Below are 21,562 nucleotides of genomic sequence, written 5' to 3' on the forward strand. Positions count from 1 at the left end.
GAGAATTAGTTTGCATTTATTAGGAATATAAAATATGCGTACAACACAATACACATTTACACATTTACAGGGCATGTCCTTTTGACTTTTCCTCTCATCGACCTCAGGTTAGTGAGGCCCCATTGCCTACTCCCTCCATCCCCCTCCACACACGCTCCTGACGTGGCCTTCACCTCGGCACTGTGTGATCCGGCAAACCACACCTGTGGGTGCCTGGCGAGCCACGGCTTAGGTCCTGCAGAACTGCTCCCATCCCCTTCTGCATTCCTGTACACCTTCTGCTGCTTCATTCGGATATCAGCAGTGAGAATCCAGAGAAGGGCTGCGGCGACCGACCAACCCTTGCCTTTCAAAAATACCTTGAGTAGCTTTAATGCAAGTGAGGACACAAAAGGGTGCGATTAGACACCATTCACCCACGCGGTTTTAGAGCCACGGGAAGACTCCGAATGTTACACACAGATTAAGTCTTGCTCCCCCAAAATGATGCTCATGAAAACCTGACTACCAGTGCTATGAAATAAATAAATAAATAAATAGGAGCAGATAAAAATGGTGAGCATCGCTAGAGGACATGTTAACATCTCTAACCCAGGGCTTCCATGAAGCGTCTTTAAAGCTTATCTCCCTATTTGGCTGGCAAACAAAAGCTGGGTGTTATAGCTGGTTGCTCTGCTGCTGGGAAATGTTTTGAAAACGGCTGAGAACAGCTCCTGTCGAGTCTCTTTCCTCAGAACGTAGCTATGCGCGAGTTTTTGTAGGCATTCTCCTTGAGGCTGTCGAATATCGCTTTGGTTCCATTCTGCCAGTGCAACACCAGATCCATAGGGGTCTTCCCAGCCTACACAGAAGAAAGGGAAATTAGACTTCAACGTGTGAGGCGCCTGTCAGTTTACACGCTCTGCATCCATGCCGATGAGGTGTATTATCAGAGCGTATGGGTCTCACTAGGAGTGATCTCCATGCAGTTTATTCAAACTATCCCGTCCCTGGTTTTCATGTTACTTTTATTGGCTTTTCCATCTACGATCCATGGAACCGTCAGTGGTGTTGGTTTAAAAAAAAAAAAAAAAACCCTGATCCCTACGTACTAATGTAACACCTCAAGTCATTGTGACGTTCAAAAATGTCTGTAGGTATTTCTAGAACCGTGAAGAAAGGGCTCGGAGGAGGTATTATCTCTCCTGAGACCATGGATCTAGAAGTCAGTTCCTAAGTTCCTAAGACAGATGGTAAGTGTTCTTCCACCAAGCTGTGGGGAACCGGTCCGGTGCTGCCCAGCTGCTGACTACTCTGTAGGTTTCGGAATTTTCACTGGGGCTTCTTAAAGATTTACTTCCTTGGAAATTGATGTTAGTGGAGTAAATAAATAACTTTCAGGCAGAAATTTGGTCTCCCTTGTGCTAGTCTCGGGATGTTTACACGTATTAAAACCACACCACTTCTCAACACTTCTCCTTAGATATGAGAAGCCCTAAGTACTATCTGTATTCAACTCAGAAGTGCTCTGGATCCCGGAGGTTGCAGACTGGCAGCTTTGATATGCTAATCAATGCAGACTTGATTTTGTCCAGGTTAGGAGAGAGAGGAGAGAGAGGGGGGAGAGAGAGAGAGAGAGAGAGAGAGAGAGAGAGAGAGAGAGAGAGAGAGACAGAGAGAGAGAGAGAGAGAGAGAGAGAGAGAGAGAGAGGAGAGAGAGAGAGAGAGAGAGGAGAGAGAGGAGAGAGAGAGGGGGAGGGGGAGAGAGAGAGAAGAGAGAGAGAGAGAGAGAGAGAGAGAGAGAGAGAGAGAGAGAGAGAGAGAGGAGAGAATATGAATCATGAATCAGGAAGAACATGTGATCCACAATGCCTCAAGGTACTGGCGCAGGAACCGCAATCAAGGCTACAAAGACCGCAGTAGCCTCTCGTTGACATCATTTGTGCGACCTGCCTGGTCCTAGTGACTATATTCATGCCTATCATTTCTGCTTATACGTTGCGGTAAATATTAAAAAAAGAATCGTTACCATCCCTTGCTAATGCAGGCACTGGTGGGCCACATGGCATCTTTGGAGTATTTTCACCTCAGCCAAAAGCATCTCACCTGCTAAACTCCCAATCTCCATCCGGTGCTACCGGCTGCTCTCTGAGACCCGCAGCAGCCACCCTCTTGCAACTCTCTTGCTGTGGACTCTGCTTACAGTCCTAGCATCTGCCCCCCTATGGTTATAGTCACAACTCCCAGTAACCCCTTAAAATCAAAACTCAATAAGCTTGTAATTTATCAATCAGATTTATATCTTAAGTTCTCACTGCACAAAACATTCACACAATAAACTCACATCCAAATGACTGCCCACCTAGATAAGACAAATTTTCCTTTAAAAATCCATCCCTTAAGAAATATTCATAACTCCCTGTGGCCCTTTAAGGCCACACAGGTCTGAGTCGTCCTTCTCTGCCTCCATCTTGGTTCCTCTCCTCTCCTTTTCTCTCTCCAGCCTTACGAATCTCTGTCTGTGCCCTACTTTTTCACTGCCCACTCACAGGCCTTACCTTATCTTGTGCCCGCCCTCACCTGCATACAGACAACAATCTACACTTATAGTCTTTTAGTGCTTGGAGGAGGAGGAGGAGGAGGAGGGAGAGGAGGAGGAGGGAGAGGAGGAGGAGGGGGAGGAGGAGGAGGAGGGGAGGAGGAGGGAGAGGAGGAGGAGGGAGAGAGGGAGGAAGGAAGGAAGGAAGGAAGGAAGGAAGGAAGGAAGGAAGGAAGGAAGGAAGAAAGGAAAGAAAGCAATCCTTCTCTTCTTCAGTTATAGTAAAAGATGTTTATCTGGGAATTGGAGCCAAAAGGGAAAATTGCTTACATTCCCTGCATAAAGATGAGGCTTAACTGGGACTCAAAATAATGTAGGAAATTATTTTGAGACACATGCATATAAGTCAAAGTGGAAAATGAATGGAAGTTACTTTTTAAAAAAATCAGAAAAAGCATGGCGACTCCCGGAAGCAATGTCAACATTTTTCATTCTTATGAACAGAAGACTATTTGGAGTTTTCCAGATTTGATATTGATTATTTTCAGTTCTGAGTAATGTGGAGCTATTTGGGGTATATATTTCTACCTACTCTGGGGTCTCTTCAGCCAGGAATGACCAAGACAGTTGGAATTGTCCAATGTGGGTGTTTTAAATGTTTTTTATGTATATGAGTGCTGTGCCTGCACACCCAGAAGAGGACATCAGACCTCATTACAAACGGTTGAGAGACGCCCTGTGGTTGCTAGGCATTGAACTCAAGTTCTCTGGAAGAGCAGCCTGCTGAGCCGTCTCTCCAGCCTCACAATGTCACAATGTGTATTTTAAAGGTGAACAATCTTGACCGTCTTTCATTCAAGATCAACCTTTCAAAGGACTATTGGGCTCCAAAGTCAGAGCAGAGGCTTTAGTCTCCCCTATGTTTGACCCTGGACCTGAATTCTCACCAAGTCTTACCCTCTCCTTATGGAAATAGAGACCTTTGAACCATCCGGTGTATCTCAGAAGTTATTACCATGGACATAACGCTTTCAAACATTTGAGAAATTCTGGAAACTGAGAAGCAGAGCCTTTTGCGCCCTCGATTTGACTACTTACACAGTTCTTGACATTGAGGTCCGCACCGAAGGTCATCAAGAGCCGGATCATCTTGTAGCGATTCAACCTCACCGCATCATGCAGAGGGGTGTCTCCTTCCTTGAAGAAGGATAAGCAGGCGTGGTAAGTGGGAAGCCAGGAAGTGAGTCCCGCCAGGATACCCCAGCTTGTCTGAGCAATTTCAAATAGGCTGATGGTGGTGGACACAGCCTTGTCAGCTACTCACTCTGTCCTTGGCATTGAGATCCGCCTCGCAGGCGATGAGGTGCTCAGCACACTCGTAGTGACCGGTCCTCACCGCCACGTGCAGCGCTGTGCTGAGCAGCTAAAGAAAAATCAGAAAACAATGGAAGGAGTGAGAACAGACACTGTCTGAGATGTCAAGGCAGGTACAAATTGGGTATGTGGCTGAGGTGTCCACAGAATTAGGGCTAGCAGAGGACCTCTGTGGGCGGGCAGGACTCCAAAGGAAACAGAAGCTGACAGGACAGTGAAGTACCTTGTCTCGGGCACTGATTTTGGCACCTTTGTTTAGCAACAGTTTCAGGACATCCAGGTTTCCTCCACGACATGCCCAGTGGATGGCTGTGGATTCCAGCTATTTGGGAAAGGAAAAACACAAGACAAGAGAGTGTGATGGGGAATCTTGTCAGGGGTGGGTTTGGGTCTTTTGTTTCAAACTCCTGGGAAAATATAGGCAACTGATATCAGTCTGGGTTTCCCTGGTCTTGAGGGTCACACCTGAGATTCCCACTAAGTATCTCAGCTAAAGGTGTTGGGGTGGCTGTATTTGAGTATGTCCTTAGGAAGCTTTTAGTAGGTCTGATCATAGTCTGAAATACCTTCTCCTGGATCTATCGCTCCCTCCCAGGTGCCCGTTTTGCTTTGGCCATCTCCCGCTGGCTCTGTGCTGTTGCTTACATTAGCAAAGGCTAGGGACCTCAGCTGTCAGTCACCACGGTCATTGTACACTGCTCTTAGAAGAGACTGTCACCTCTCTGCTTTGTTTGGTACATCTCTGAACTTCCAGATCCTAAACTTGGGGGCCTGGGTGTCTTTTCATCTAAACTTTCTGATTATTAGTTTCTTCTTTTTTTTTTTTCTTCAATATTGTGTCCTTTGATTCAATTCAGGTCAGGTTCTTTAGATTTTTTTTTTATTTCTTTTCCATTCTGTCATAATGTCAAATTGAGCTGCATATAAATAAATGAAGCATTTTTTCCAGTTCAATCTTCAGGGTATAAAATATATTGTATACTGGTCTTTACAGAAATCACAGTGGCTGAATTGTTCCAGTCTGATAGCAGCCACTGTCCTTAGCTGTGATTCATTTCATATGCAGCCTAGCTCCAAATCTCATTGGTGGCAATTGGCATCCGTCACATGAAGGATGCAGCTAGGAAATTCTCATGCGTCGCTGGCAGCTGAAGGGCCAGGAGCAGGCTGCACTCTCTGATGGAAGGATGGGGGATTGAAAGGTCAGAATGCTACTGACTTGATAATGGCCCAAACTCTCCGCTGAGGTGACTGAATTCTGCGCAACAGCTTTCACTCTCTCCTCCGCTCTGACACACTTCTCTCCTTTTCAGTATGTATGGAAAATACTTTCCATATGACCTGGTCTCATCGCCCAACTCCCCTAGGTATGGGGAAATGAGCTTTTGACAGGTTTTCTCAGATCAATTTTCAATCCAATTGAGCCAGTTTTTCTTTTTATTTTTTTCTTCATTGAACGTTTTTCTGCACTTTTCAGACATTCTACTTGTTTTGGCTCATTTCCAAGCAAGAAATATATTTACCATATCTCGGAATTCAATCTGGGCTCCAGCCTCCATTAACTTCTCCACGATCGCCAAGTGTCCTTCTAAGCATGCTCTATGGAGAGCGGTCCGTTTATACTGTCAGAGATTAAAACAAGAGATAGTGGTTAGTATTAAAAAATGTGCATAATCCTTTAAGAGCTATGAAGCTGAGTCTGCGATGACCTGATAGAAAAGGCCAGCAGTTCTGTATGAATCTGAAGGCCGGAGCTCACTGGAATTACAGGATTAGAATAATTATCTGGCAACTAGAACCTGAAGTTTCCTTCCTGTCCTAGACCCTTCCTAAGTGCTAAAGGCCAAGGCGGAGGAAGGATGGATGTGGACTTCAAATCTCAAAAACCATCTCAGTGCTGAAACACCCCTTTCTGTATTTGCACATGCCAAATACATCAGATGGTTCTCCTCCATCTAAAATTGTTGCTAGACTGACTATCAAAAACCATTACATTCATTCTTTGAAAAGGGAAGTTCAGCTTTGGTATGAGTTGCCGTCTCAGTTCCCCAGAGAAGCAATCTAAATTCGTGATTTCCGACAGGTTGCTTTGCATTGATTAACCATCGGGCTAATAGAATGAGACTGTGCTTATAGGTAGCTCGAGATGAAGACAGCACATAGGAGCTGCTCCAAATCAGGAAGCCAAGTGACAGAACCAGACTGGGAATTTCACCTTTCCCTTCTAATGTTGGGGCATTTGGGTCTGATCAAAGGCACTACTAGTAATCTCTTTTGCCAAAAGTAAGTTTTTTGCCTTGCCTTTATAGAAGTCTAGACGAAGGATCTAAGAAGTTAAAGGTGAGCTGTCTTCATATAAATCAAACAGAATTATATGTGAACAGGAAAAGCCCCATGCAATCTGTCATGCTAATCTAGGATTCGGGGGTTGTGGGGCAGAGGGGAACAATACGTTCTTTTTTTTTTTTTTTTTTTCATGCTACTGGCAGATGTAGCAACAGCTGGAGAAACTTTTAGGTGGAAGACATTGCAACTGTATTTACCAGCCTCCAGGAAGGCATGAGGCTTACCTCATCGCAGACGTCGGGGCTGTTCTTGTCTGACAGGAATTTCTCTACAACTGGCAGTTTGTTCTCCAGTGCAGCTTTCAGAAACCTTGGCACATCCACAGGTTCAGTCTAAAGTGAGGGAAGAGGAGGGAGATGAAGAGACAGACAGAGGGGAAGGGAGAGGAAGAGACAGACAGAGGAGAAGAGAGATGAAGAGACAGACAGAGGGGAAGGGAGAGGAAGAGACAGACAGAGGGGAAAGAAAAGGATGGTCATAAAGAACGAAGGGGAAAGTGGAAAAGAACAAAAAAGAGAAAGATTGAGGGGAAAGGAGAAAAAGGGGGAAGAAATAGAAAGTGGCCATGAGCTCTGCAGTCCTCTTCCCTGCACAGGACTCCCCCCTGCAACCTATGTGGAGGTACAGTGACCCAAACAGCCCTTACAATAATTTCAGGCTCCGGTTCCTTCACAACTGGAACTTTAGTTTTCTTGTATTTTTTTCTTTTCTTCAGTTGAACAATTATTTCAAGGTCTTCTAAGTTTTCAAGCTTTGATCTTTGTTCTAGTTTTTTCTTTTTGAGCTAACGGAAAGAAAAGAAATCGAGTGTTAAAATATATATATTTTATATGTATATATACATACATACATACACACAGATATATATAGATATATAGATATATACATATAGTGAGTTCTAACTATGGTGATACTTAAACAAAATCTGCAAGTCTGAGCAAAGTATGTAGTAGTTTGAGCAAAAAGGAAATTTAAAACACTTTCAAGTAAGTTTCTAACTTCGGTGATTGTTTTCCTTAAAGTATTTGGGGGTCTAATTTTAATTCAAGTCATATTTACTTTCTTCACTTGTAGAATTAGCCCTTGACTAATTGATAAGAGGCAATGGCATAGTTCCTCAGTAATAATTTTGTAATTAGTACCACCTCAGATTTCTATAAAAATTTTTTTCTCATTCTCAAAAACTAACATATGTTTTACCCAAGGATAGAAAATACAAATTAAAATCCTCAAATACTGACGCCATTCTCTCTCAAGAGTCTCTGAAACAGAGAGAACTGCAAACTGGTGCACTTCTCATTTGTGTCAGTAATCTATAAAAAAAATCAATAAATAAATTTCAATAAACACAACAAGCGTATTCTTTGATCCCTGGGCCACAACTCATGTTATGGAAAAGAACACATCTCCTTGGCTCAAATTAAGTAGGCAAAGTGTGATATTAGAGCTTTTCTGGTTAACACTGTCCTTCTGTCCTTTGATCAAAATGTGGTCATAGCACATTCAGTCATTGATTCTACCCTCTAGATGGGAGGAATTCAAGAATTATTCCCCGAATCATTTCCATGTGCACTGCTTCTTCAAGTCTGGTAAAGAGACATCTTTAGAACATTTTTTACTTATTGTCCTTCTCTCCTTCTCTCTTGCCCTCTTCCTCGGGGACCTCCATACCCAGCTCTCACTGGTAGATTTCTCGGGAGGTCCTCACCTCTGCCTCTCGAACTTTCTCACTTTTCCGTTGTTCTTCCCCCAGGTTCACACTGTTGGCTGGAAGTGTCTTCAAGTCCTCTTGTTTCTCCAAGGCAACAGCAGCTTCATACTCTCCATTTCTGAACTCGCCAGGAAGGAACTCCCCTGAGGACCCATTGCTGTTCTTTTTGCCCGTTACCTGTATGTGAGGAAGATGTTGAAGTCAGAAGCAAAGCTACCCATCCTGGAGTAGCTGTCCACAAACGATGCCACAGGAGGCCCTCTTCCCCAATGACAGCCACCCCCAGGCAGTGCACTGTCAGGAGCAAAGCTCCAGGTATCCCAGAAGTACCATCAGGTGCCTGTCTTACTCTCCCACTTAAGTCAAGATGTGCATCAGGTTGGAACATGGAAATTTACTTTTAACCCACATGACCCATCTTCTCTTAGGAAGTCACTAAGGCCAACCCCACATTATTCCTGAGAAGGAAAGACCATCTGGACTTTCCAATAAAAACCAAGATGAACGAGGTTTTCTCAGATTAAAAAAAAAAAAAAAAAAGATGTCTTACGTACCAGCTCCTCTACTCGAAAAACCATCATGTTGGCAGCCGTGAGTCTATGTTTTTCCCTCTTGTGGCTGAACCCCTGGAGCTGGCCCTGTGGAGCCCCTCCACCCCAGCCTCTTATATAGCTAGGACTGGGTGAGATAATCTTCCAGCCTGGGAAGCCAAGTCACACCCCTGCCTCCGCTGGTGGCCAATTCAGAGGCAGGTGAATTTTCATTCCAGACTTAGTGTCTGGGAAGCCCAAGAGGGAGATGACAAGCTGGCCGTGGTGTGTGCGAATCAGGAAGAAATGTGAGAGGGCCATTCCATTGGCAGTGACCACACCGCCCAGCAATGCGAGTCATCCTACTTATCGGGAAGCCAGGGACAGCTGCCTGTTCATATTGCACCACATCGCTGCCCTTTCTCCTTCTCTGTCAGCTTTCGTATGACTAACCTATCAGGAAAGTGCAAGCATTGTGCATCACACTCACGGCAATATCTTTCTGATAACTGGGCTTATCAGCACTCCAGTTGGCCTGGAAGTGTTGCTTTGGGACATCCTATTCCTGGGAATAAACAGCCCGGGGGGAAGTGGGTCTTGGTGACACTTGTCTATATCTGTTCAGAATTCTCTGGAGTGATGTCCAGGGCTAAAATGGCCCCATGACACGCCACCTTACCATCATTATGAGAAATTGAAAGCATTCAGTAATGCACTTTTACTTTATGGTGTCACTGGCCATAATTAGTGCATGGCATGTGCTCTAAAACAGAAGGCTAATCGGAATATTGACCTCAAAATGGGTCAGAGTGGTCCAGAGACACATATGAGCCCAGTTATTAGCAGAAGCACGACTTTGACGCTGTCAGTAAAGCTTTCCAATGCTGTGGGGGAAAGCCTGGGAGAGCCTGAGAAAAACATGCACTTGAGGCTGGAGATTCATAGGCATCTGCCTAGATACATGTGTTCTATTCCTAACACCGAAACAAACAAGGCCAAAAGCTTTGCTCTTGAGAGAGGCAGGAATACTTGTCTCTGGCTTATCATCACTGAGATGTTAAAACATGAAAAATATAAATATTTAGGTCTTTTTATAGGAAAAGATTTTATCTTCAGAGTCATGTAAAATACGTATTTTTGTTTTTTGTTTTTTTTTGTTTGTTTGTTTATTTTATGAAAGAAGAGTGAAGGGAGAGTGTCAGTAGCAGAGGGAAGCATTAATTAGGGTGTTATGTTTGTATGCTGGCCATCATATGTCTGTCCGTCCTCCCTCACCCTTCAGTGAACGTGGTTGTTATTCTTACCCCACCCCACTTCAGCTCTTCATCCAGTAAACTGTGTTTCTAGAACCTTCGGAATGAGACATTGCCCTGGAAACCAGCACACTGATATCCTTCGTGGGTTCTCCTCTCCTAGTGCTCTGTCCTGGCTGTCCTGAGACACTATCGAAGGACAACTGTTGGCCTTCTGGTTTCCATTAGGCAACTAGCTGCAGATGCAGGGCTAGACAATGGAGTCCAGTCTTGGTTCCACCCAGGAGAAGCAGAAAATCACAAAACCAGATAAAATTTCCTGGTGCAGTTTCTGCTCAGATTTACTAAGAGCCCCAACAAAACCGACCAAAGGCTTTCTGTGAATACATCCCTTTGAAGAGTGCAGAACAGATGGAAGGCTTCCTCAATCCTTTCCTCTCTCCACTGTTCCCCCAGAACAGTGTGGTGGCCTCATGTGGTGGTGACCCTCAACCATAAAATCATTTCATTGCTACATCATGCCTGTAATTGTGTTACTGTTATGAGTCATGATGTGAATATTTGATATACAGGATAGATGATATGTGACTCCAGGTTGAGAACTGCTGCCCTAGAATCAGGCTGACCCTGAAAGAGAAGCTTCGGGACAGAACCTGTTGGAATGGGCTGAATTTCACAAAGGGGAGGGACTAGGATGTGTTCATGGGTGGCAAAGCCACTGTCAGGCAGTCTTTCCCCTGGGCTAGCTTGTCATTTGTTAAACATTAGAGGATCCTCTTCTGATCTTTTACTCTGCTCAGTTTGGGGTTTTCACAGCGCTGGGCACGAACACAATGCCTCAATCCCAAGTGTTTTTTCTTTTCTTTTCTCTCTTCTTCTTCTTCTTCTTCTTCTTCTTCTTCTTCTTCTTCTTCTTCTTCTTCTTCTTCTTCTCCTCCTCCTCCTCCTCCTCCTCCTCCTCCTCCTCCTCCTCTTTCTCCTCCTCCTCCTCCTCTTCCTCCTCCTCCTCCTCCTTCTTCTTCTTCTTCTTCTTCTTCTTCTTCTCTCTCTCTCTCTCTCTCTCTCTCTCTCTCTCTCTCTGCTTAGATGCACTAGATAAGGGGAAAATGTATTTCAAATGAATCATATTCATCAAAATTCAAAATCCAGGGTAAAACTTAGAGAGAGAGAGAGAGAGAGAGAGAGAGAGAGAGAGAGAGAGGCCATCACTTAAGGAGCTTCTTTCCCATAAAAGTTCACACAGTAGATAAACTCAGAGGTTTGTGTGTTTGGCTTTATCACAGCCTCTGGGTCTAATCTCTCCATGCCAAGATGAATTCTAGCAACATACTATGACGTATCTTTGATGAGAACCAGGGAGGAAATGATGCCAGAGCTCAGCTGATAGGGCTGCACCCCATTGCCATCTTCTTGGCACTTACCTACTGACAGATTTAATGAGAGATAATCAGAATTATAATCCTCTGTTCAGCAAGAGATTGTGTGAGGGAGAGCAGCATTTTCTACTGGCACCCAGCTCCTGAACAGGATCCTGAGACACCACCTGGGGTTCTGGTTTTGTAGTTCAACTCCAAGGGTAATTCTGGTTTTCTGCATAAATACCAAATATTTCATTTTCACACACACCTTGCTCTATTTGTAACTGCGTGGGTCATATGCATATCCACTTTTAAAGATCAATAACATAGAGACTGTTGCTCAGTTGAGCTCTTACTAAGCATTAATTTGATATATGACTTTCCCACTTACTAATAGACCCTGGAGATCATTCTCTACCAGCACAAACAAATCTAACTCATTATTTTAAAGAGCTGGATGACTTGGAAATGCATATCTTATCTGACCTCTCTCCTATGCAAAAGAATGGCAGATATTTTACAATGGTTGCTTTCATTTGCTATAATGAAATTATATTATAAAATGAAGGCATTTTATAAAGCATAAAAAATTTTATTGTTATTAGCATTCCTTGACCTTAAAAAAACCCAACTCAACACTAAAAGGAGAGCCTCAAGGACTGTAGCCAGATTCTGCCTTGGAAAACATCTTGTTCCACTGTAGTGGCATTTATAATTGTTCCTTTGCCATCCCCTTTAATAGCCTCCGGGTCCTGCTCACCTTCCTTAGCTCAGCCAAACACCCCCAGATCCAAGCATCCTCACAGCCAAGGATGACTCATTGGAAAACACCAAAGAGAAGTTAGGAAAGTAAGCAAACAAGGTCTAAAGCGGCTTTGCTCACCTCCCAACCAAGAATGAAAAGATTCATATTTGAACAACATAAAAGTTCTAGGGGTATTTTTTTTTGAACAAAGATGTGGCATCCACTGTCAAGAGAAGAGCTTCTACTCTGGGCTCTGAATGGGTTCTCTCCTGAATGGACAGAGTCTTTTCAGAATACTGGAGAACTCCTGATACTAGCTAGGTAGCTGAAGGCTGAAGGTCTGATTCCCACACCTTGATACGGTCTACAGAAGAAATCCCAGAGAAGCCCAATGTGATGCAGTCTAGAGAGTCTTGATTGGGCTCATTTCTCTGCCAGTTAAAGAAAAGATGGAAAAAATGAAGCACAACAGGCAGCTGTGGGGAAATCTTACCACACACAGAATTAGCAGGTAAGGGATTTATTTATTGGGGTAAAGAAAGAAAAGAAAGGAAAAGAAAAGAAATGAAATGAAAAGAAAAGAAAAGAAAAGAAAAGAAAAGAAAAGAAAAGAAAAGAAAAGAAAAAGAAAACCTCTCTGCAAACAGAGAGGGGTCTCAGGAAGCAGAGAAAACCAGTCTCTCCTCCAGGCCTGTCAGTTTTAAAGACTCTGAAGAGTTTTCCTCCCCTAATTAAGGGTTTGTCCATTTGAAGACAGATAGAATGGTTGGTTGATTGGTTCACACTCTTGAATGAGATCCAGCCTTTAATGGGTTAAGCCTTCGGAGGGGACCTGTTGATAGGACACAAAAGTTGCCAAACTTGTCTCAAGTCAGGAGGTTGAGGTAGAAACTGACCACCTTGGAAAGATTTGTCTGCATACCAAGAAGTCTCTCTGACGCCTGTCTCTCAGCCCAACAGTAAGAGTAAATAAAGCACCTTGGTGTAAATTCTGCTGTTCCTCTCAACCAATGGACACAAACAAGCTCCACAGATACTAGAGGAAGGCACTCTAGTCGGTGGGCAGTGTCCCGCAGAAAAAGTTTAGTCAGAGCAAATGCAACTAACTCTATTCTAGCAATTGTCTTGCTCTAACTTTCAGGATCTGACTTCTAGTGTTCACCCAGAGCCTGAGACTTCAAAGGCATAGACAAAAGCTAGGCATGTAATGGGGCTAAATAAATATTTAGCTGAACTCCAGTAGGATTCTTAAATTCATTTCCCCACTTAGCTTGAATTCCCCTCTAAGTGAGAAATAAATTGCACCATTTCTCATGTTAATTGGCAGGTAATCCTCTAGTAGCAAAGGAAGCTAAAGGTAACTGCTTCTGGGCGTAGGACTCTGCAGGGTAGGACTTCATTACGATCCTTCAAATGCTAATTAACCCTAAAGACTTCAACCTCCCAGTTAGAGCCCCCCAAGATGTAAATGAGCATTTCCTAGGGTGATGGTTTAGAAAACTGGTGCATTTTTGAGGGCCATGACGCTTAAAAACAAAATCAAGGCCAAGCAAATGAAACAAAAGGCAGAAAACCTTACACCCCAAGCTTCCAGGTAAACAAAAGGCGACTCTCTGTACTCCAGAACAAGTCTTGGTGTTTGAAAATCCTTTCCACCAAGTTCTAACTTCCATTCCATTGTGAGAACATCAGTCCGGGATGCAGATTTACATCTGGTTATGGTCTTTAGTTGTGCCACACAGTTCAGCTAGTCTGATCTTAGCCTCAGAATTAGATTATTAATGGATTTGTCTTGACGAAGACCGTGGGAAGCAAGTTAATAAAATGTACTCACTCCAGGCTGAGCATGTCGCTTGTGGCTTGATGGCATAGTTCTCACCTGACCAGTCTTAGGTTTGGTTCCCAGCGTGAAGGGAAAAAAAAGAAAAAAACAGAAAATTACCATTTACTATTTATTTAGCTCTACTGTGTGTTGGACAGTTTTCTACACACACACACACACACACACACACACACACTAAACAATAACAACAACAAAAGAAACAGACTCCTCTGTCCTTGTGGGTTTATAGTTTTGCTGAATTACTTCAAGGAAATTGCTGTGGAACTTCATCTGCCTCAAGTCAAGGAAGAGGAAAGAAGACGGAAGCTCTCTCTCTCTCTCTCTCTCTCTCTCTCTCTCTGTGTGTGTGTGTGTGTGTGTGTGTGTGTGTGTGTGTGTGTGTGTGTTCATGTTGAAGATGAAGAGACAAGAAACTCTGTTTCTTCCAGTTGGTTTTACATTATACCCTCCTAAATACCTTTAACAATTTCTAGTCCCTGAATTACAAAAATAGAACTTTGAAAAAAAAAAAAAAGAGCTCTAGGGATCCGACTCCAACACCGTGTATAGTCAGCAACGTTGAATCTGCAAAGTTCAAACAGTGGAACATTGGGCTTTCACTAGCCCAGTGAGCAGACACCACCACATCCCTCCAATCTCAGGTTTTTTTTTTAAAGTCTCAGTTTCTATTGTAATGAATTAGAATATCGACATCAGTCTGGAACACAAATCAAATCAGCCATAGTGATAACTCTAGATACATTTATCTTCCCAGGTTTACTAAGTAGCTCAAAGATTGGAGAAAGAGCAGGGGTCGGGGAGGGGGTAGAGAAGAAGAGAAAAGGAAGAGTAGAAAGGGAAGGAAGGAAGGAAAGAAGGAGGGAGGGAGGGAAGATGGGAAGGAAGGAGTCTCCTTGTGAGGCCCATACTGGCCTTGAACTCATGATCCCCGTGCCTCATTCTCTTGAGGGCTGGGATTACTGGTGTTCCACTGTCAGCCCCCTGCCTTATTGTCTGGGCTGTGACCTCACCAAAGCTCTTTCTTTTTTGATAAGGGGTCAGGAGAGCTGCCTGTGACTTTCTATTAAAATTCATATTTTCCCCCAAACAATAGGTTATTGTTTAGCCTTCTTCACTAATTTCCATAGTTTTAGAAAGGCAAACCCTTAAGAACCATCCTTCTCGGGCTGTGATAAGGGTGACTTTACTATCTATTACAGCTTCAAGAAGAATCAGTTAAAGCAGGATCGCATAATTATTCCCCCTCAACTTTTTGAAAGGCCAAATTTATTGTTAATGGCGGGGAATTGGTAATGAAGCAGGGCTGGGTTTTTTTTTTTCTTTAAATTATTTTTTCAAAAGAAGTCCAATTGTCATAGCAACGCTCTGAAAAGATTCTGATGGGACTTTGGAATTACTTCACACCCAATTACATAGGGCATCCGCTTGGGATGAGAGATAAATGCTTTCTGTGACTGCAAACATAGGGAGAAAATCTTAACATTCTTAGCCGTTTATTAAAGGAGGAGGAAATAGTTTTCAAAATGCAATTTTTGACTTCAAGAAAGATTATTGCAAAAAATAAAAAAAAAAATAAAAAAGGTGTCTTGGTGCAGTTTGGAATTTCCAAATAAAACAGAAACTGCTGTGGGCGATCTTCACTAGAAATTTTTGCAATCAGAGGAGAAACTGACAAGACATTGTCTATCCTTGGATCATCAAGAATGCCCAAGGGACGGGGTTGGGGATTTAGCTCAGTGGTAGAGCGCTTGCCTAGGAAGCGCAAGGCCCTGGGTTCGGTCCCAGCTCCTAAAAAAAGAACAAAAAAAAAAAAAAAAAAAAAAAAAAGAATGCCCAAGGACTAAGACTTCTGACACCTCAGAGCTGGGACACGAGTTTCCTGTGCCTTACCTAAATCCGGGGTTAGTCTATTTGTCTTGTCCTAACACCAGGAAAAAATAACACCATAACAGCGTTCATTGAGCATTTCCTACAATGACTTCTGTTAGTCAAAAGCAGGGAAATGATTGAAGATTGAAGTTCCTGCTATGATATCTATGTGAACTACCACAGACCCTCCACGGAAGCAAACCTTTCCTCAGAGGCTGCTCCTGTTGAGCCTTAGTTTTTGGAAGCTAAAAGGGACTTTGCTATTGTCCCATCCAGTTTCCTGATTTGAGACGTTTGAAACAAGCAACTCCTGAGACAGATTACGACAAATTCCATCAAGGTGTGTTTTTCTTAACTTGTCCTTGTTGCATTTCCCAAAACAATGAATTTCTGAAAATATGGCAGCAAGAGACACATGCTATTACTTATGTAACATCCTTGCAAATATGTCTAACCTGAACCTGATAGCAAGCCAAACATGCAGGGCGTTCCATGGCCAGCCAATGTGGGCTCTTCAAAAGGTCTGTTCTAGGAATTGTGAAAGAGGGATTGTCCTAGATTCAAAGCAACTGGAGGCCGGAAGCCACTGCTAGATTCTGTCACTTAAAATACAAAGGCCGTAAAACGTGTTCTTGAGGTGATTGGGAAGGAGCTGACAGTTCTACATCTTCATCCACAGGCAGCAGAAACAACTGTGAGCCGCCCAGGGTGGCCAAGCATTCACACATGAACCTATGGGGAAATCATTCCTACTCAAACCACCGCAGCCTGCCTCTGCCTCCCAAGTGCTGAATAAAAGAACATGCCATCACCACCTAACCAAAGAGTCTTTCTTGAGCAAGATAGTGGTTTTGCGGGTGATGAGGGATGATATTAGGCTTCCAAGATGTATTCTGATGGCTTAGGAATGGGGTACTTGCTCTAAACTTTCAGAAAAAGAAAAGTGGGGAAGGAGTTGAGTGCGCATGCGTACCGCACCAACGCCAGCTATCAATGAATGGTGAAGCCTGGGCTGGTAGGTGCTCTTTATAATTCCCTTCAACTTTCTACATGTTTGAAAATTTATTTATTTATTTATTTATTTATTTATTTATTTATTTATTTATTTATTTATTTATTTTTTTTAGTAAGATAGGAACCTAGGGCTTGAGTGCCCCAAAGCAAGAGGGTTAGTTCCTCTCAACACGGAGTTCTTACAGAGGTCCTGACACCCACAAGGTACTAAGTATTTAAACTAAAGAAACTTAGCACGGGGGAGCTGGAGAGATGGCTCAGCGGTTAAGAGCACTGACTGCTCTTCCAGAGGTCCTGAGTTCAATTCTCAGCAAACACATGGTGGCTCACAACCATCTGTAACGGGATCCGATGCTCAGTTCTGTTGTATCTGATGACAGTGACAGTGTACTCATATACATAAAATTAAAAAAATTGATGGAAGGGACAAACAAGCGAGCAGCTAGTCTGTTCTTACAAAAGCCAGCACCTGTTTCCTTAGAGGCTCCAAAGCCACACATTTCTGGGTGTTGTACCTTTGGTATGGCAGGCCAGCTGAGCAGAGGTAGAAAAAGACATCTTGGACCAGAAGAGCTTTGTCACGACCTGTTTTCTTGTCACTCCATGACACTGGAAACGGTGTGGGGAGTATTTCTATGGCAGTTCAAGGACAGAACACACAGCTCAGCCAATCACTCTACATTCAGGGAAACATTGACTATTGGCCCTTGGGGGACCATGAAATACATTACCCCCAGTGCAAAGGGTGGAGCTGAGTTCTGTCTACATTTCATTCTACCACAATGGTATTTTTTAAAGTGAGTTTTCTGAGATTCCACCAGGTGATGACTTACCAAGTCCCTTCCAAACTCTGGCTTAAGGAACTGTGTATCGTAAAGATTTATTTATGAATTCACTGTTTTGTGGGAATCTCCATGTGTGGACAGTGCTCGGGGAATGCAGAAGAGGCATTAGGTCCCCTGGAACTGAGTTTCAGGTGGTCGTGAGCCACCAGATAAATGCTGGAAACCGAACTCAGATCCTCTGAGAGATCAGGGAGCATTTTAACAGAGCCATCTCCTCAGCCCAAGAAAATACACATTAAGAAGCTGCTAAAGTGAAGGGGAAAAAAAAAGCCCAGGAAGGAAGATAATAGAGGAGAGCAACAGGGGACGTATGAGTACACAATCAACTTTTTCTCTATTTATTTTCCTTTGCCTGCACCCTTTTATTAAACAGATTCTCATTATTTAGACTAGGGTGGTGGCCTTGAACTCACGGACATCAGCCTGCCTCTGCCTTCCAAGTGATGGAATTCATTTTCTGGTGCCCCACCTCTAATCCTCTAGTTTAGGCACTTTTGAGGCACAGCCTTCCCAGTCTCCCTGGGGATTGGATTTACCATTCACCTTCTAATAGCGACTGGGTTCAGAACCTTTTAACTCTGCCCCTCCCCCCGCACCCTAGTTTTGTCACTTTTCCTGTGTAGATCTGCAAGGGTGACAGCACAATGATTTCCCACGGAAGGAGCCTGCCCCAGCCTTCTAAACTGAATTCACCCAAGAAAGAGAAGAGTCAGTTTTGCAGGCACAGCCTCTCCGGGTGCCAGGGGCGGATCATTCAGTGAGGAGGAAGCCTGAAGCCCCTGGGGGATCTCTGCTCTCTGGAGACAAGGATCTTAGGTTTCACAAAGGAATTTACTGAGCCAAGCACCTATCTCAGCCGCCGGCAGGCTGGGGTTGTTTACCAGGGATGAAAAAATGTCGGCTCACTGAAAAGGAATGCTTGGCGAGGAAATGACCCCTGGAAACACTACCAGATGGCTCCCCGGGGAGCCAGTTTGGTTTGGCAACAGATCAGAATCACCAACCTGGGCTAGACACACTGGACGGGGCAGGATCCACGGAGCTTTGGGGCAGGACAGCTGTCCTCTTTTCTAGGTAAGTGAGGTATGGCGACAGGAGAAGGTAAGAAAGAAGAGGAGGCTAGAAATCATACAAAACACCAAACGGAGCTTTGATTTGTTAGTTTCCTTACTTTATCTCTCGGCTTTTTGCAGCACCTTCGTCCCTTCCAAGCCATGTTTGGGGATGCTGCCATGAATGAGGAAGTTGCTCTGCCCACTAACATGCACACAGATAAGGTGGAGAAAAAGGATGTCCTTCCTTATTTGGTGGCCCTCAGAGCCACCAAGAGTCTGCCTCTTCTCCAACAGCAGAAGCCCTCAGACCGATTAGCACTTCCTTATCTGGGAATTCCAAGACCCACCCCAGTTCTCCCGGATGTGCTTCAACCAATGGCCTGCCACTTGCCTCCTCTCATGGGGACAAGCAGATTACATAGCTCACATGCCTTCTGCATACCAGCCAGACCCCAGCTCTGAAAGGGAAGCAGCCACAAAAGGAAGGGGATGCTTGGCGGGATTATCGTTGTTGTTTTTGTTTGTTGTTGTGGTTGGGTTTTGTTTGTTTGTTTTGTTTTTTATAGACATGGCTCAGATCCTGAACTGAGCCTAGAGCAATGGGGGAAGTGCTTTCTCCTGCAGGTGAGCTCTTCCTTCATGCTGGTAGCATTACAAATGAGGGAATTCACAGCTGCAGAGGCTAATTAAATACTCAAACTTACACTGCAAGTGAATGTGAAGGGAGGAGCTACAACTCAAAGTCAAGCTGACTCCTGCCTAGTGGCCTTCACTAACCAGCAAGCTTTGTCCAGCTCTGCCTTTATTGACTGAAGAGACAAGGTTCCTTTCAGACTTTGTATCTAAAGGTGCACTCCGGCTGGGAATCAGCATCACCATGGTTACAAACAAAAGATCCTGCATCTGAGAACAAGGCAATAACCAGTATATACATGAGGAAATAAATGACCAAAGGGAGCCAGTCAGATGGACTCAGCAGGTAGAGGGACTAGCTGTCCATGTCTGATGACTCGGGTTTGATTTATGCAAACTATGTAAAGGTGAAGAAGAGGACTGACTGCATAAACCTGCCCTCTGACAGCCACATGTGTGCCATAGCACATGTACACATGCGTGTGTGTACATACACACACATGTAAACACACATACACACACATGCAAACACACACATACCACACACACCACACATACACACACATATACACACATGTAAACACACATGTAAACACACACATACCACACACAGACACACACACACCACACACATGTACACACATACACACATGTAAACAGACACATATCACACACAGACACACACACCACACACATGTACACACATGTACACACATACACACATGTAAACACACACATACCACACACACATGTAAACACACATACCACACATACACACACATATGTAAACACATACACACATCACACACACATACGTGTAAACACATAAACTCAAGTATGTGTATAAAATCACACACACATTGGCACACACACAGTAGAACACACCAATAATAAATAAAAATGTAAATATATGAATTGGAGTGGGAGGAATATAGCATCTATTTATAAATTCCTAAATATGAATGAGTTGAATAAGCCTCTTAAGGTGACAGCTAATCTTAGGGACCAGCAATTCTACCTCCGGCTATAAACCTATGATGATTAAAAACAGGATTTGAACAGATACTTGTTTTAGAATCTCTGCTTATTTTTAAATACTTTATTAGTTACATGTATGGGTGTTTTGACTGCATGTAGGTACATGCACTGCATATGTGCCTGATGACAGAAAAGCAAAACAAAGGTGTCAAATGCTCTAAGACTGGAGTGACAGACTGCTGAGAGCCACTGTGTAGTGCTGCGAATCAAACCCTGGTCCTCTGCAATTCTTACTCTCAGCCCCTTGAACAGATACACACCCGTTTTTATAGCGCCTGGGCTAACATGCAGAAGCATCCCAAGTGTCTAGCAAGAGATACGTGGAAGAGCATCGTGTCATATTTGTACACAATCACATGTTATTCAGCCTTTGGAAGGAAGGTTATTCCAGCATATGATACAACATGGGGTCAGGAAGCACAGTGGTAGGAAGGAGTCAAAGACTGGAGAAGAGGGGAGTCAGGGCTTGGACTAGGGAGCTTGCTCTCACCATGTGTCGAATTAAGGAGGTGCATGGTAGTGACAGTAGCATATCAGGACTTGAACCCTTGCTCAACTGCACACTTACAAAGGGAAAAACAATGGGTCTCATATGCGTACTGCAGCAAAAACCAAGAGGAAAAATGAATGACAAACTAGTTATTTTAAAAACACCAAAAGGACACTCTGGTTTACTGTAAAACAATGAAAACCCAGCCCTATGCTATTTATGGGAGACACGCTTATGACAGAATGAAAACCGGAAGGTTGAAGACAGAGAGGGCTGAGGCCAGGAAGGCTTGGTGGCTCACACCTGTGATCCCAGCATTCGGGAAGCTGAGGCAGGAGGCCATGCAACTGAGGTCAGCATGATGTACAAGTGAAACTCTTGTCTTAAAAAAAGGAAAAAGAAAAAAAGAAAAGGAAAAGCAAAAGGGAAAGTGCTGGAAGGAGATAGCATATAAACCATACTAAAATATATAGAAAGGACCACAATAGTACCAGACAGCATAAATCCAAAGCCAAAGTAATTCCTAGAGCAATGAGAGAAGGTACAGTCCTAAAGAACTGTATTCTTGTAGCAATGCATTTTTGCACACTAAACAACGCGGCATCAAAATATCTGCCAAATCCGTATAGCCAGGCATCCTAAGAAGGAGTAAATACAGTAAAAGGTACTGCTTTAGCCCAACAGGAACTTGCCGTGTCTTCCCCTGGAAAAATCTGTCTGCAGTTTATTTAAAGCAGGGAGCTCAGGCCCAGATTTGCAGATTGGAAAGTTCTGGGGTCTTGTGGGGAGGAGTTATTTATGCTTATGAATATTTTACATCAGGGAAGCGTTGAAACAAATAAATCACAAGAGTCACCATGGCATCCGAAGGAATGGGACAACGCCCCAGAAGGTTCTTGGAGTGTCCCTTCAGGAAATCTCCAGCACTTGAGATTCTTAA

At 43.7% G+C, this 21,562-nt stretch overlaps 1 protein-coding gene and 1 long non-coding RNA gene across 5 annotated transcripts in view; one reads left to right on the forward strand and one right to left on the reverse strand.

The window, feature by feature from the left end:
• Ankrd1 (ankyrin repeat domain 1) lies at positions 1-18,760 on the reverse strand. Of its 4 annotated transcripts, XM_087642622.1 has the most exons (11): positions 18,411-18,665; positions 17,077-17,194; positions 13,670-13,723; positions 7,947-8,126; positions 6,885-7,022; positions 6,463-6,570; positions 5,416-5,514; positions 4,116-4,214; positions 3,843-3,941; positions 3,617-3,715; positions 1-841 (listed from the first exon to the last, which is right to left on the reverse strand). In XM_087642622.1, the coding sequence occupies exons 3-11, from the start codon at positions 13,703-13,705 to the stop codon at positions 731-733; spliced, it is 969 nt and encodes a 322-aa protein (XP_087498748.1). In that variant the 5' UTR covers positions 13,706-13,723; positions 17,077-17,194; positions 18,411-18,665; the 3' UTR covers positions 1-730. The 4 variants fall into 4 exon arrangements, with proteins under 4 accessions (XP_087498748.1, XP_087498675.1, XP_087498703.1 ...); XM_087642549.1 differs by lacking the exon at positions 17,077-17,194 and having other exon boundaries at positions 18,578-18,760; XM_087642577.1 differs by lacking the exon at positions 17,077-17,194 and having other exon boundaries at positions 18,411-18,760.
• The window catches only part of LOC134485230 (uncharacterized), an 11,573-nt gene continuing 8,428 nt past the window's right edge, over positions 18,418-21,562 (forward strand). Inside the window, exon 1 of the long non-coding RNA XR_015653255.1 lies at positions 18,418-18,480. This is a non-coding gene — a long non-coding RNA (uncharacterized LOC134485230). The remainder of the gene's footprint in view (positions 18,481-21,562) is intronic.

The sequence above is a fragment of the Rattus norvegicus genome, chromosome 1 (genome assembly GCF_021556685.1).
Source record: "Rattus norvegicus strain SHRSP/BbbUtx chromosome 1, alternate assembly SHRSP_T2T, whole genome shotgun sequence".
Classification (NCBI taxonomy): domain Eukaryota; kingdom Metazoa; phylum Chordata; class Mammalia; order Rodentia; family Muridae; genus Rattus; species Rattus norvegicus.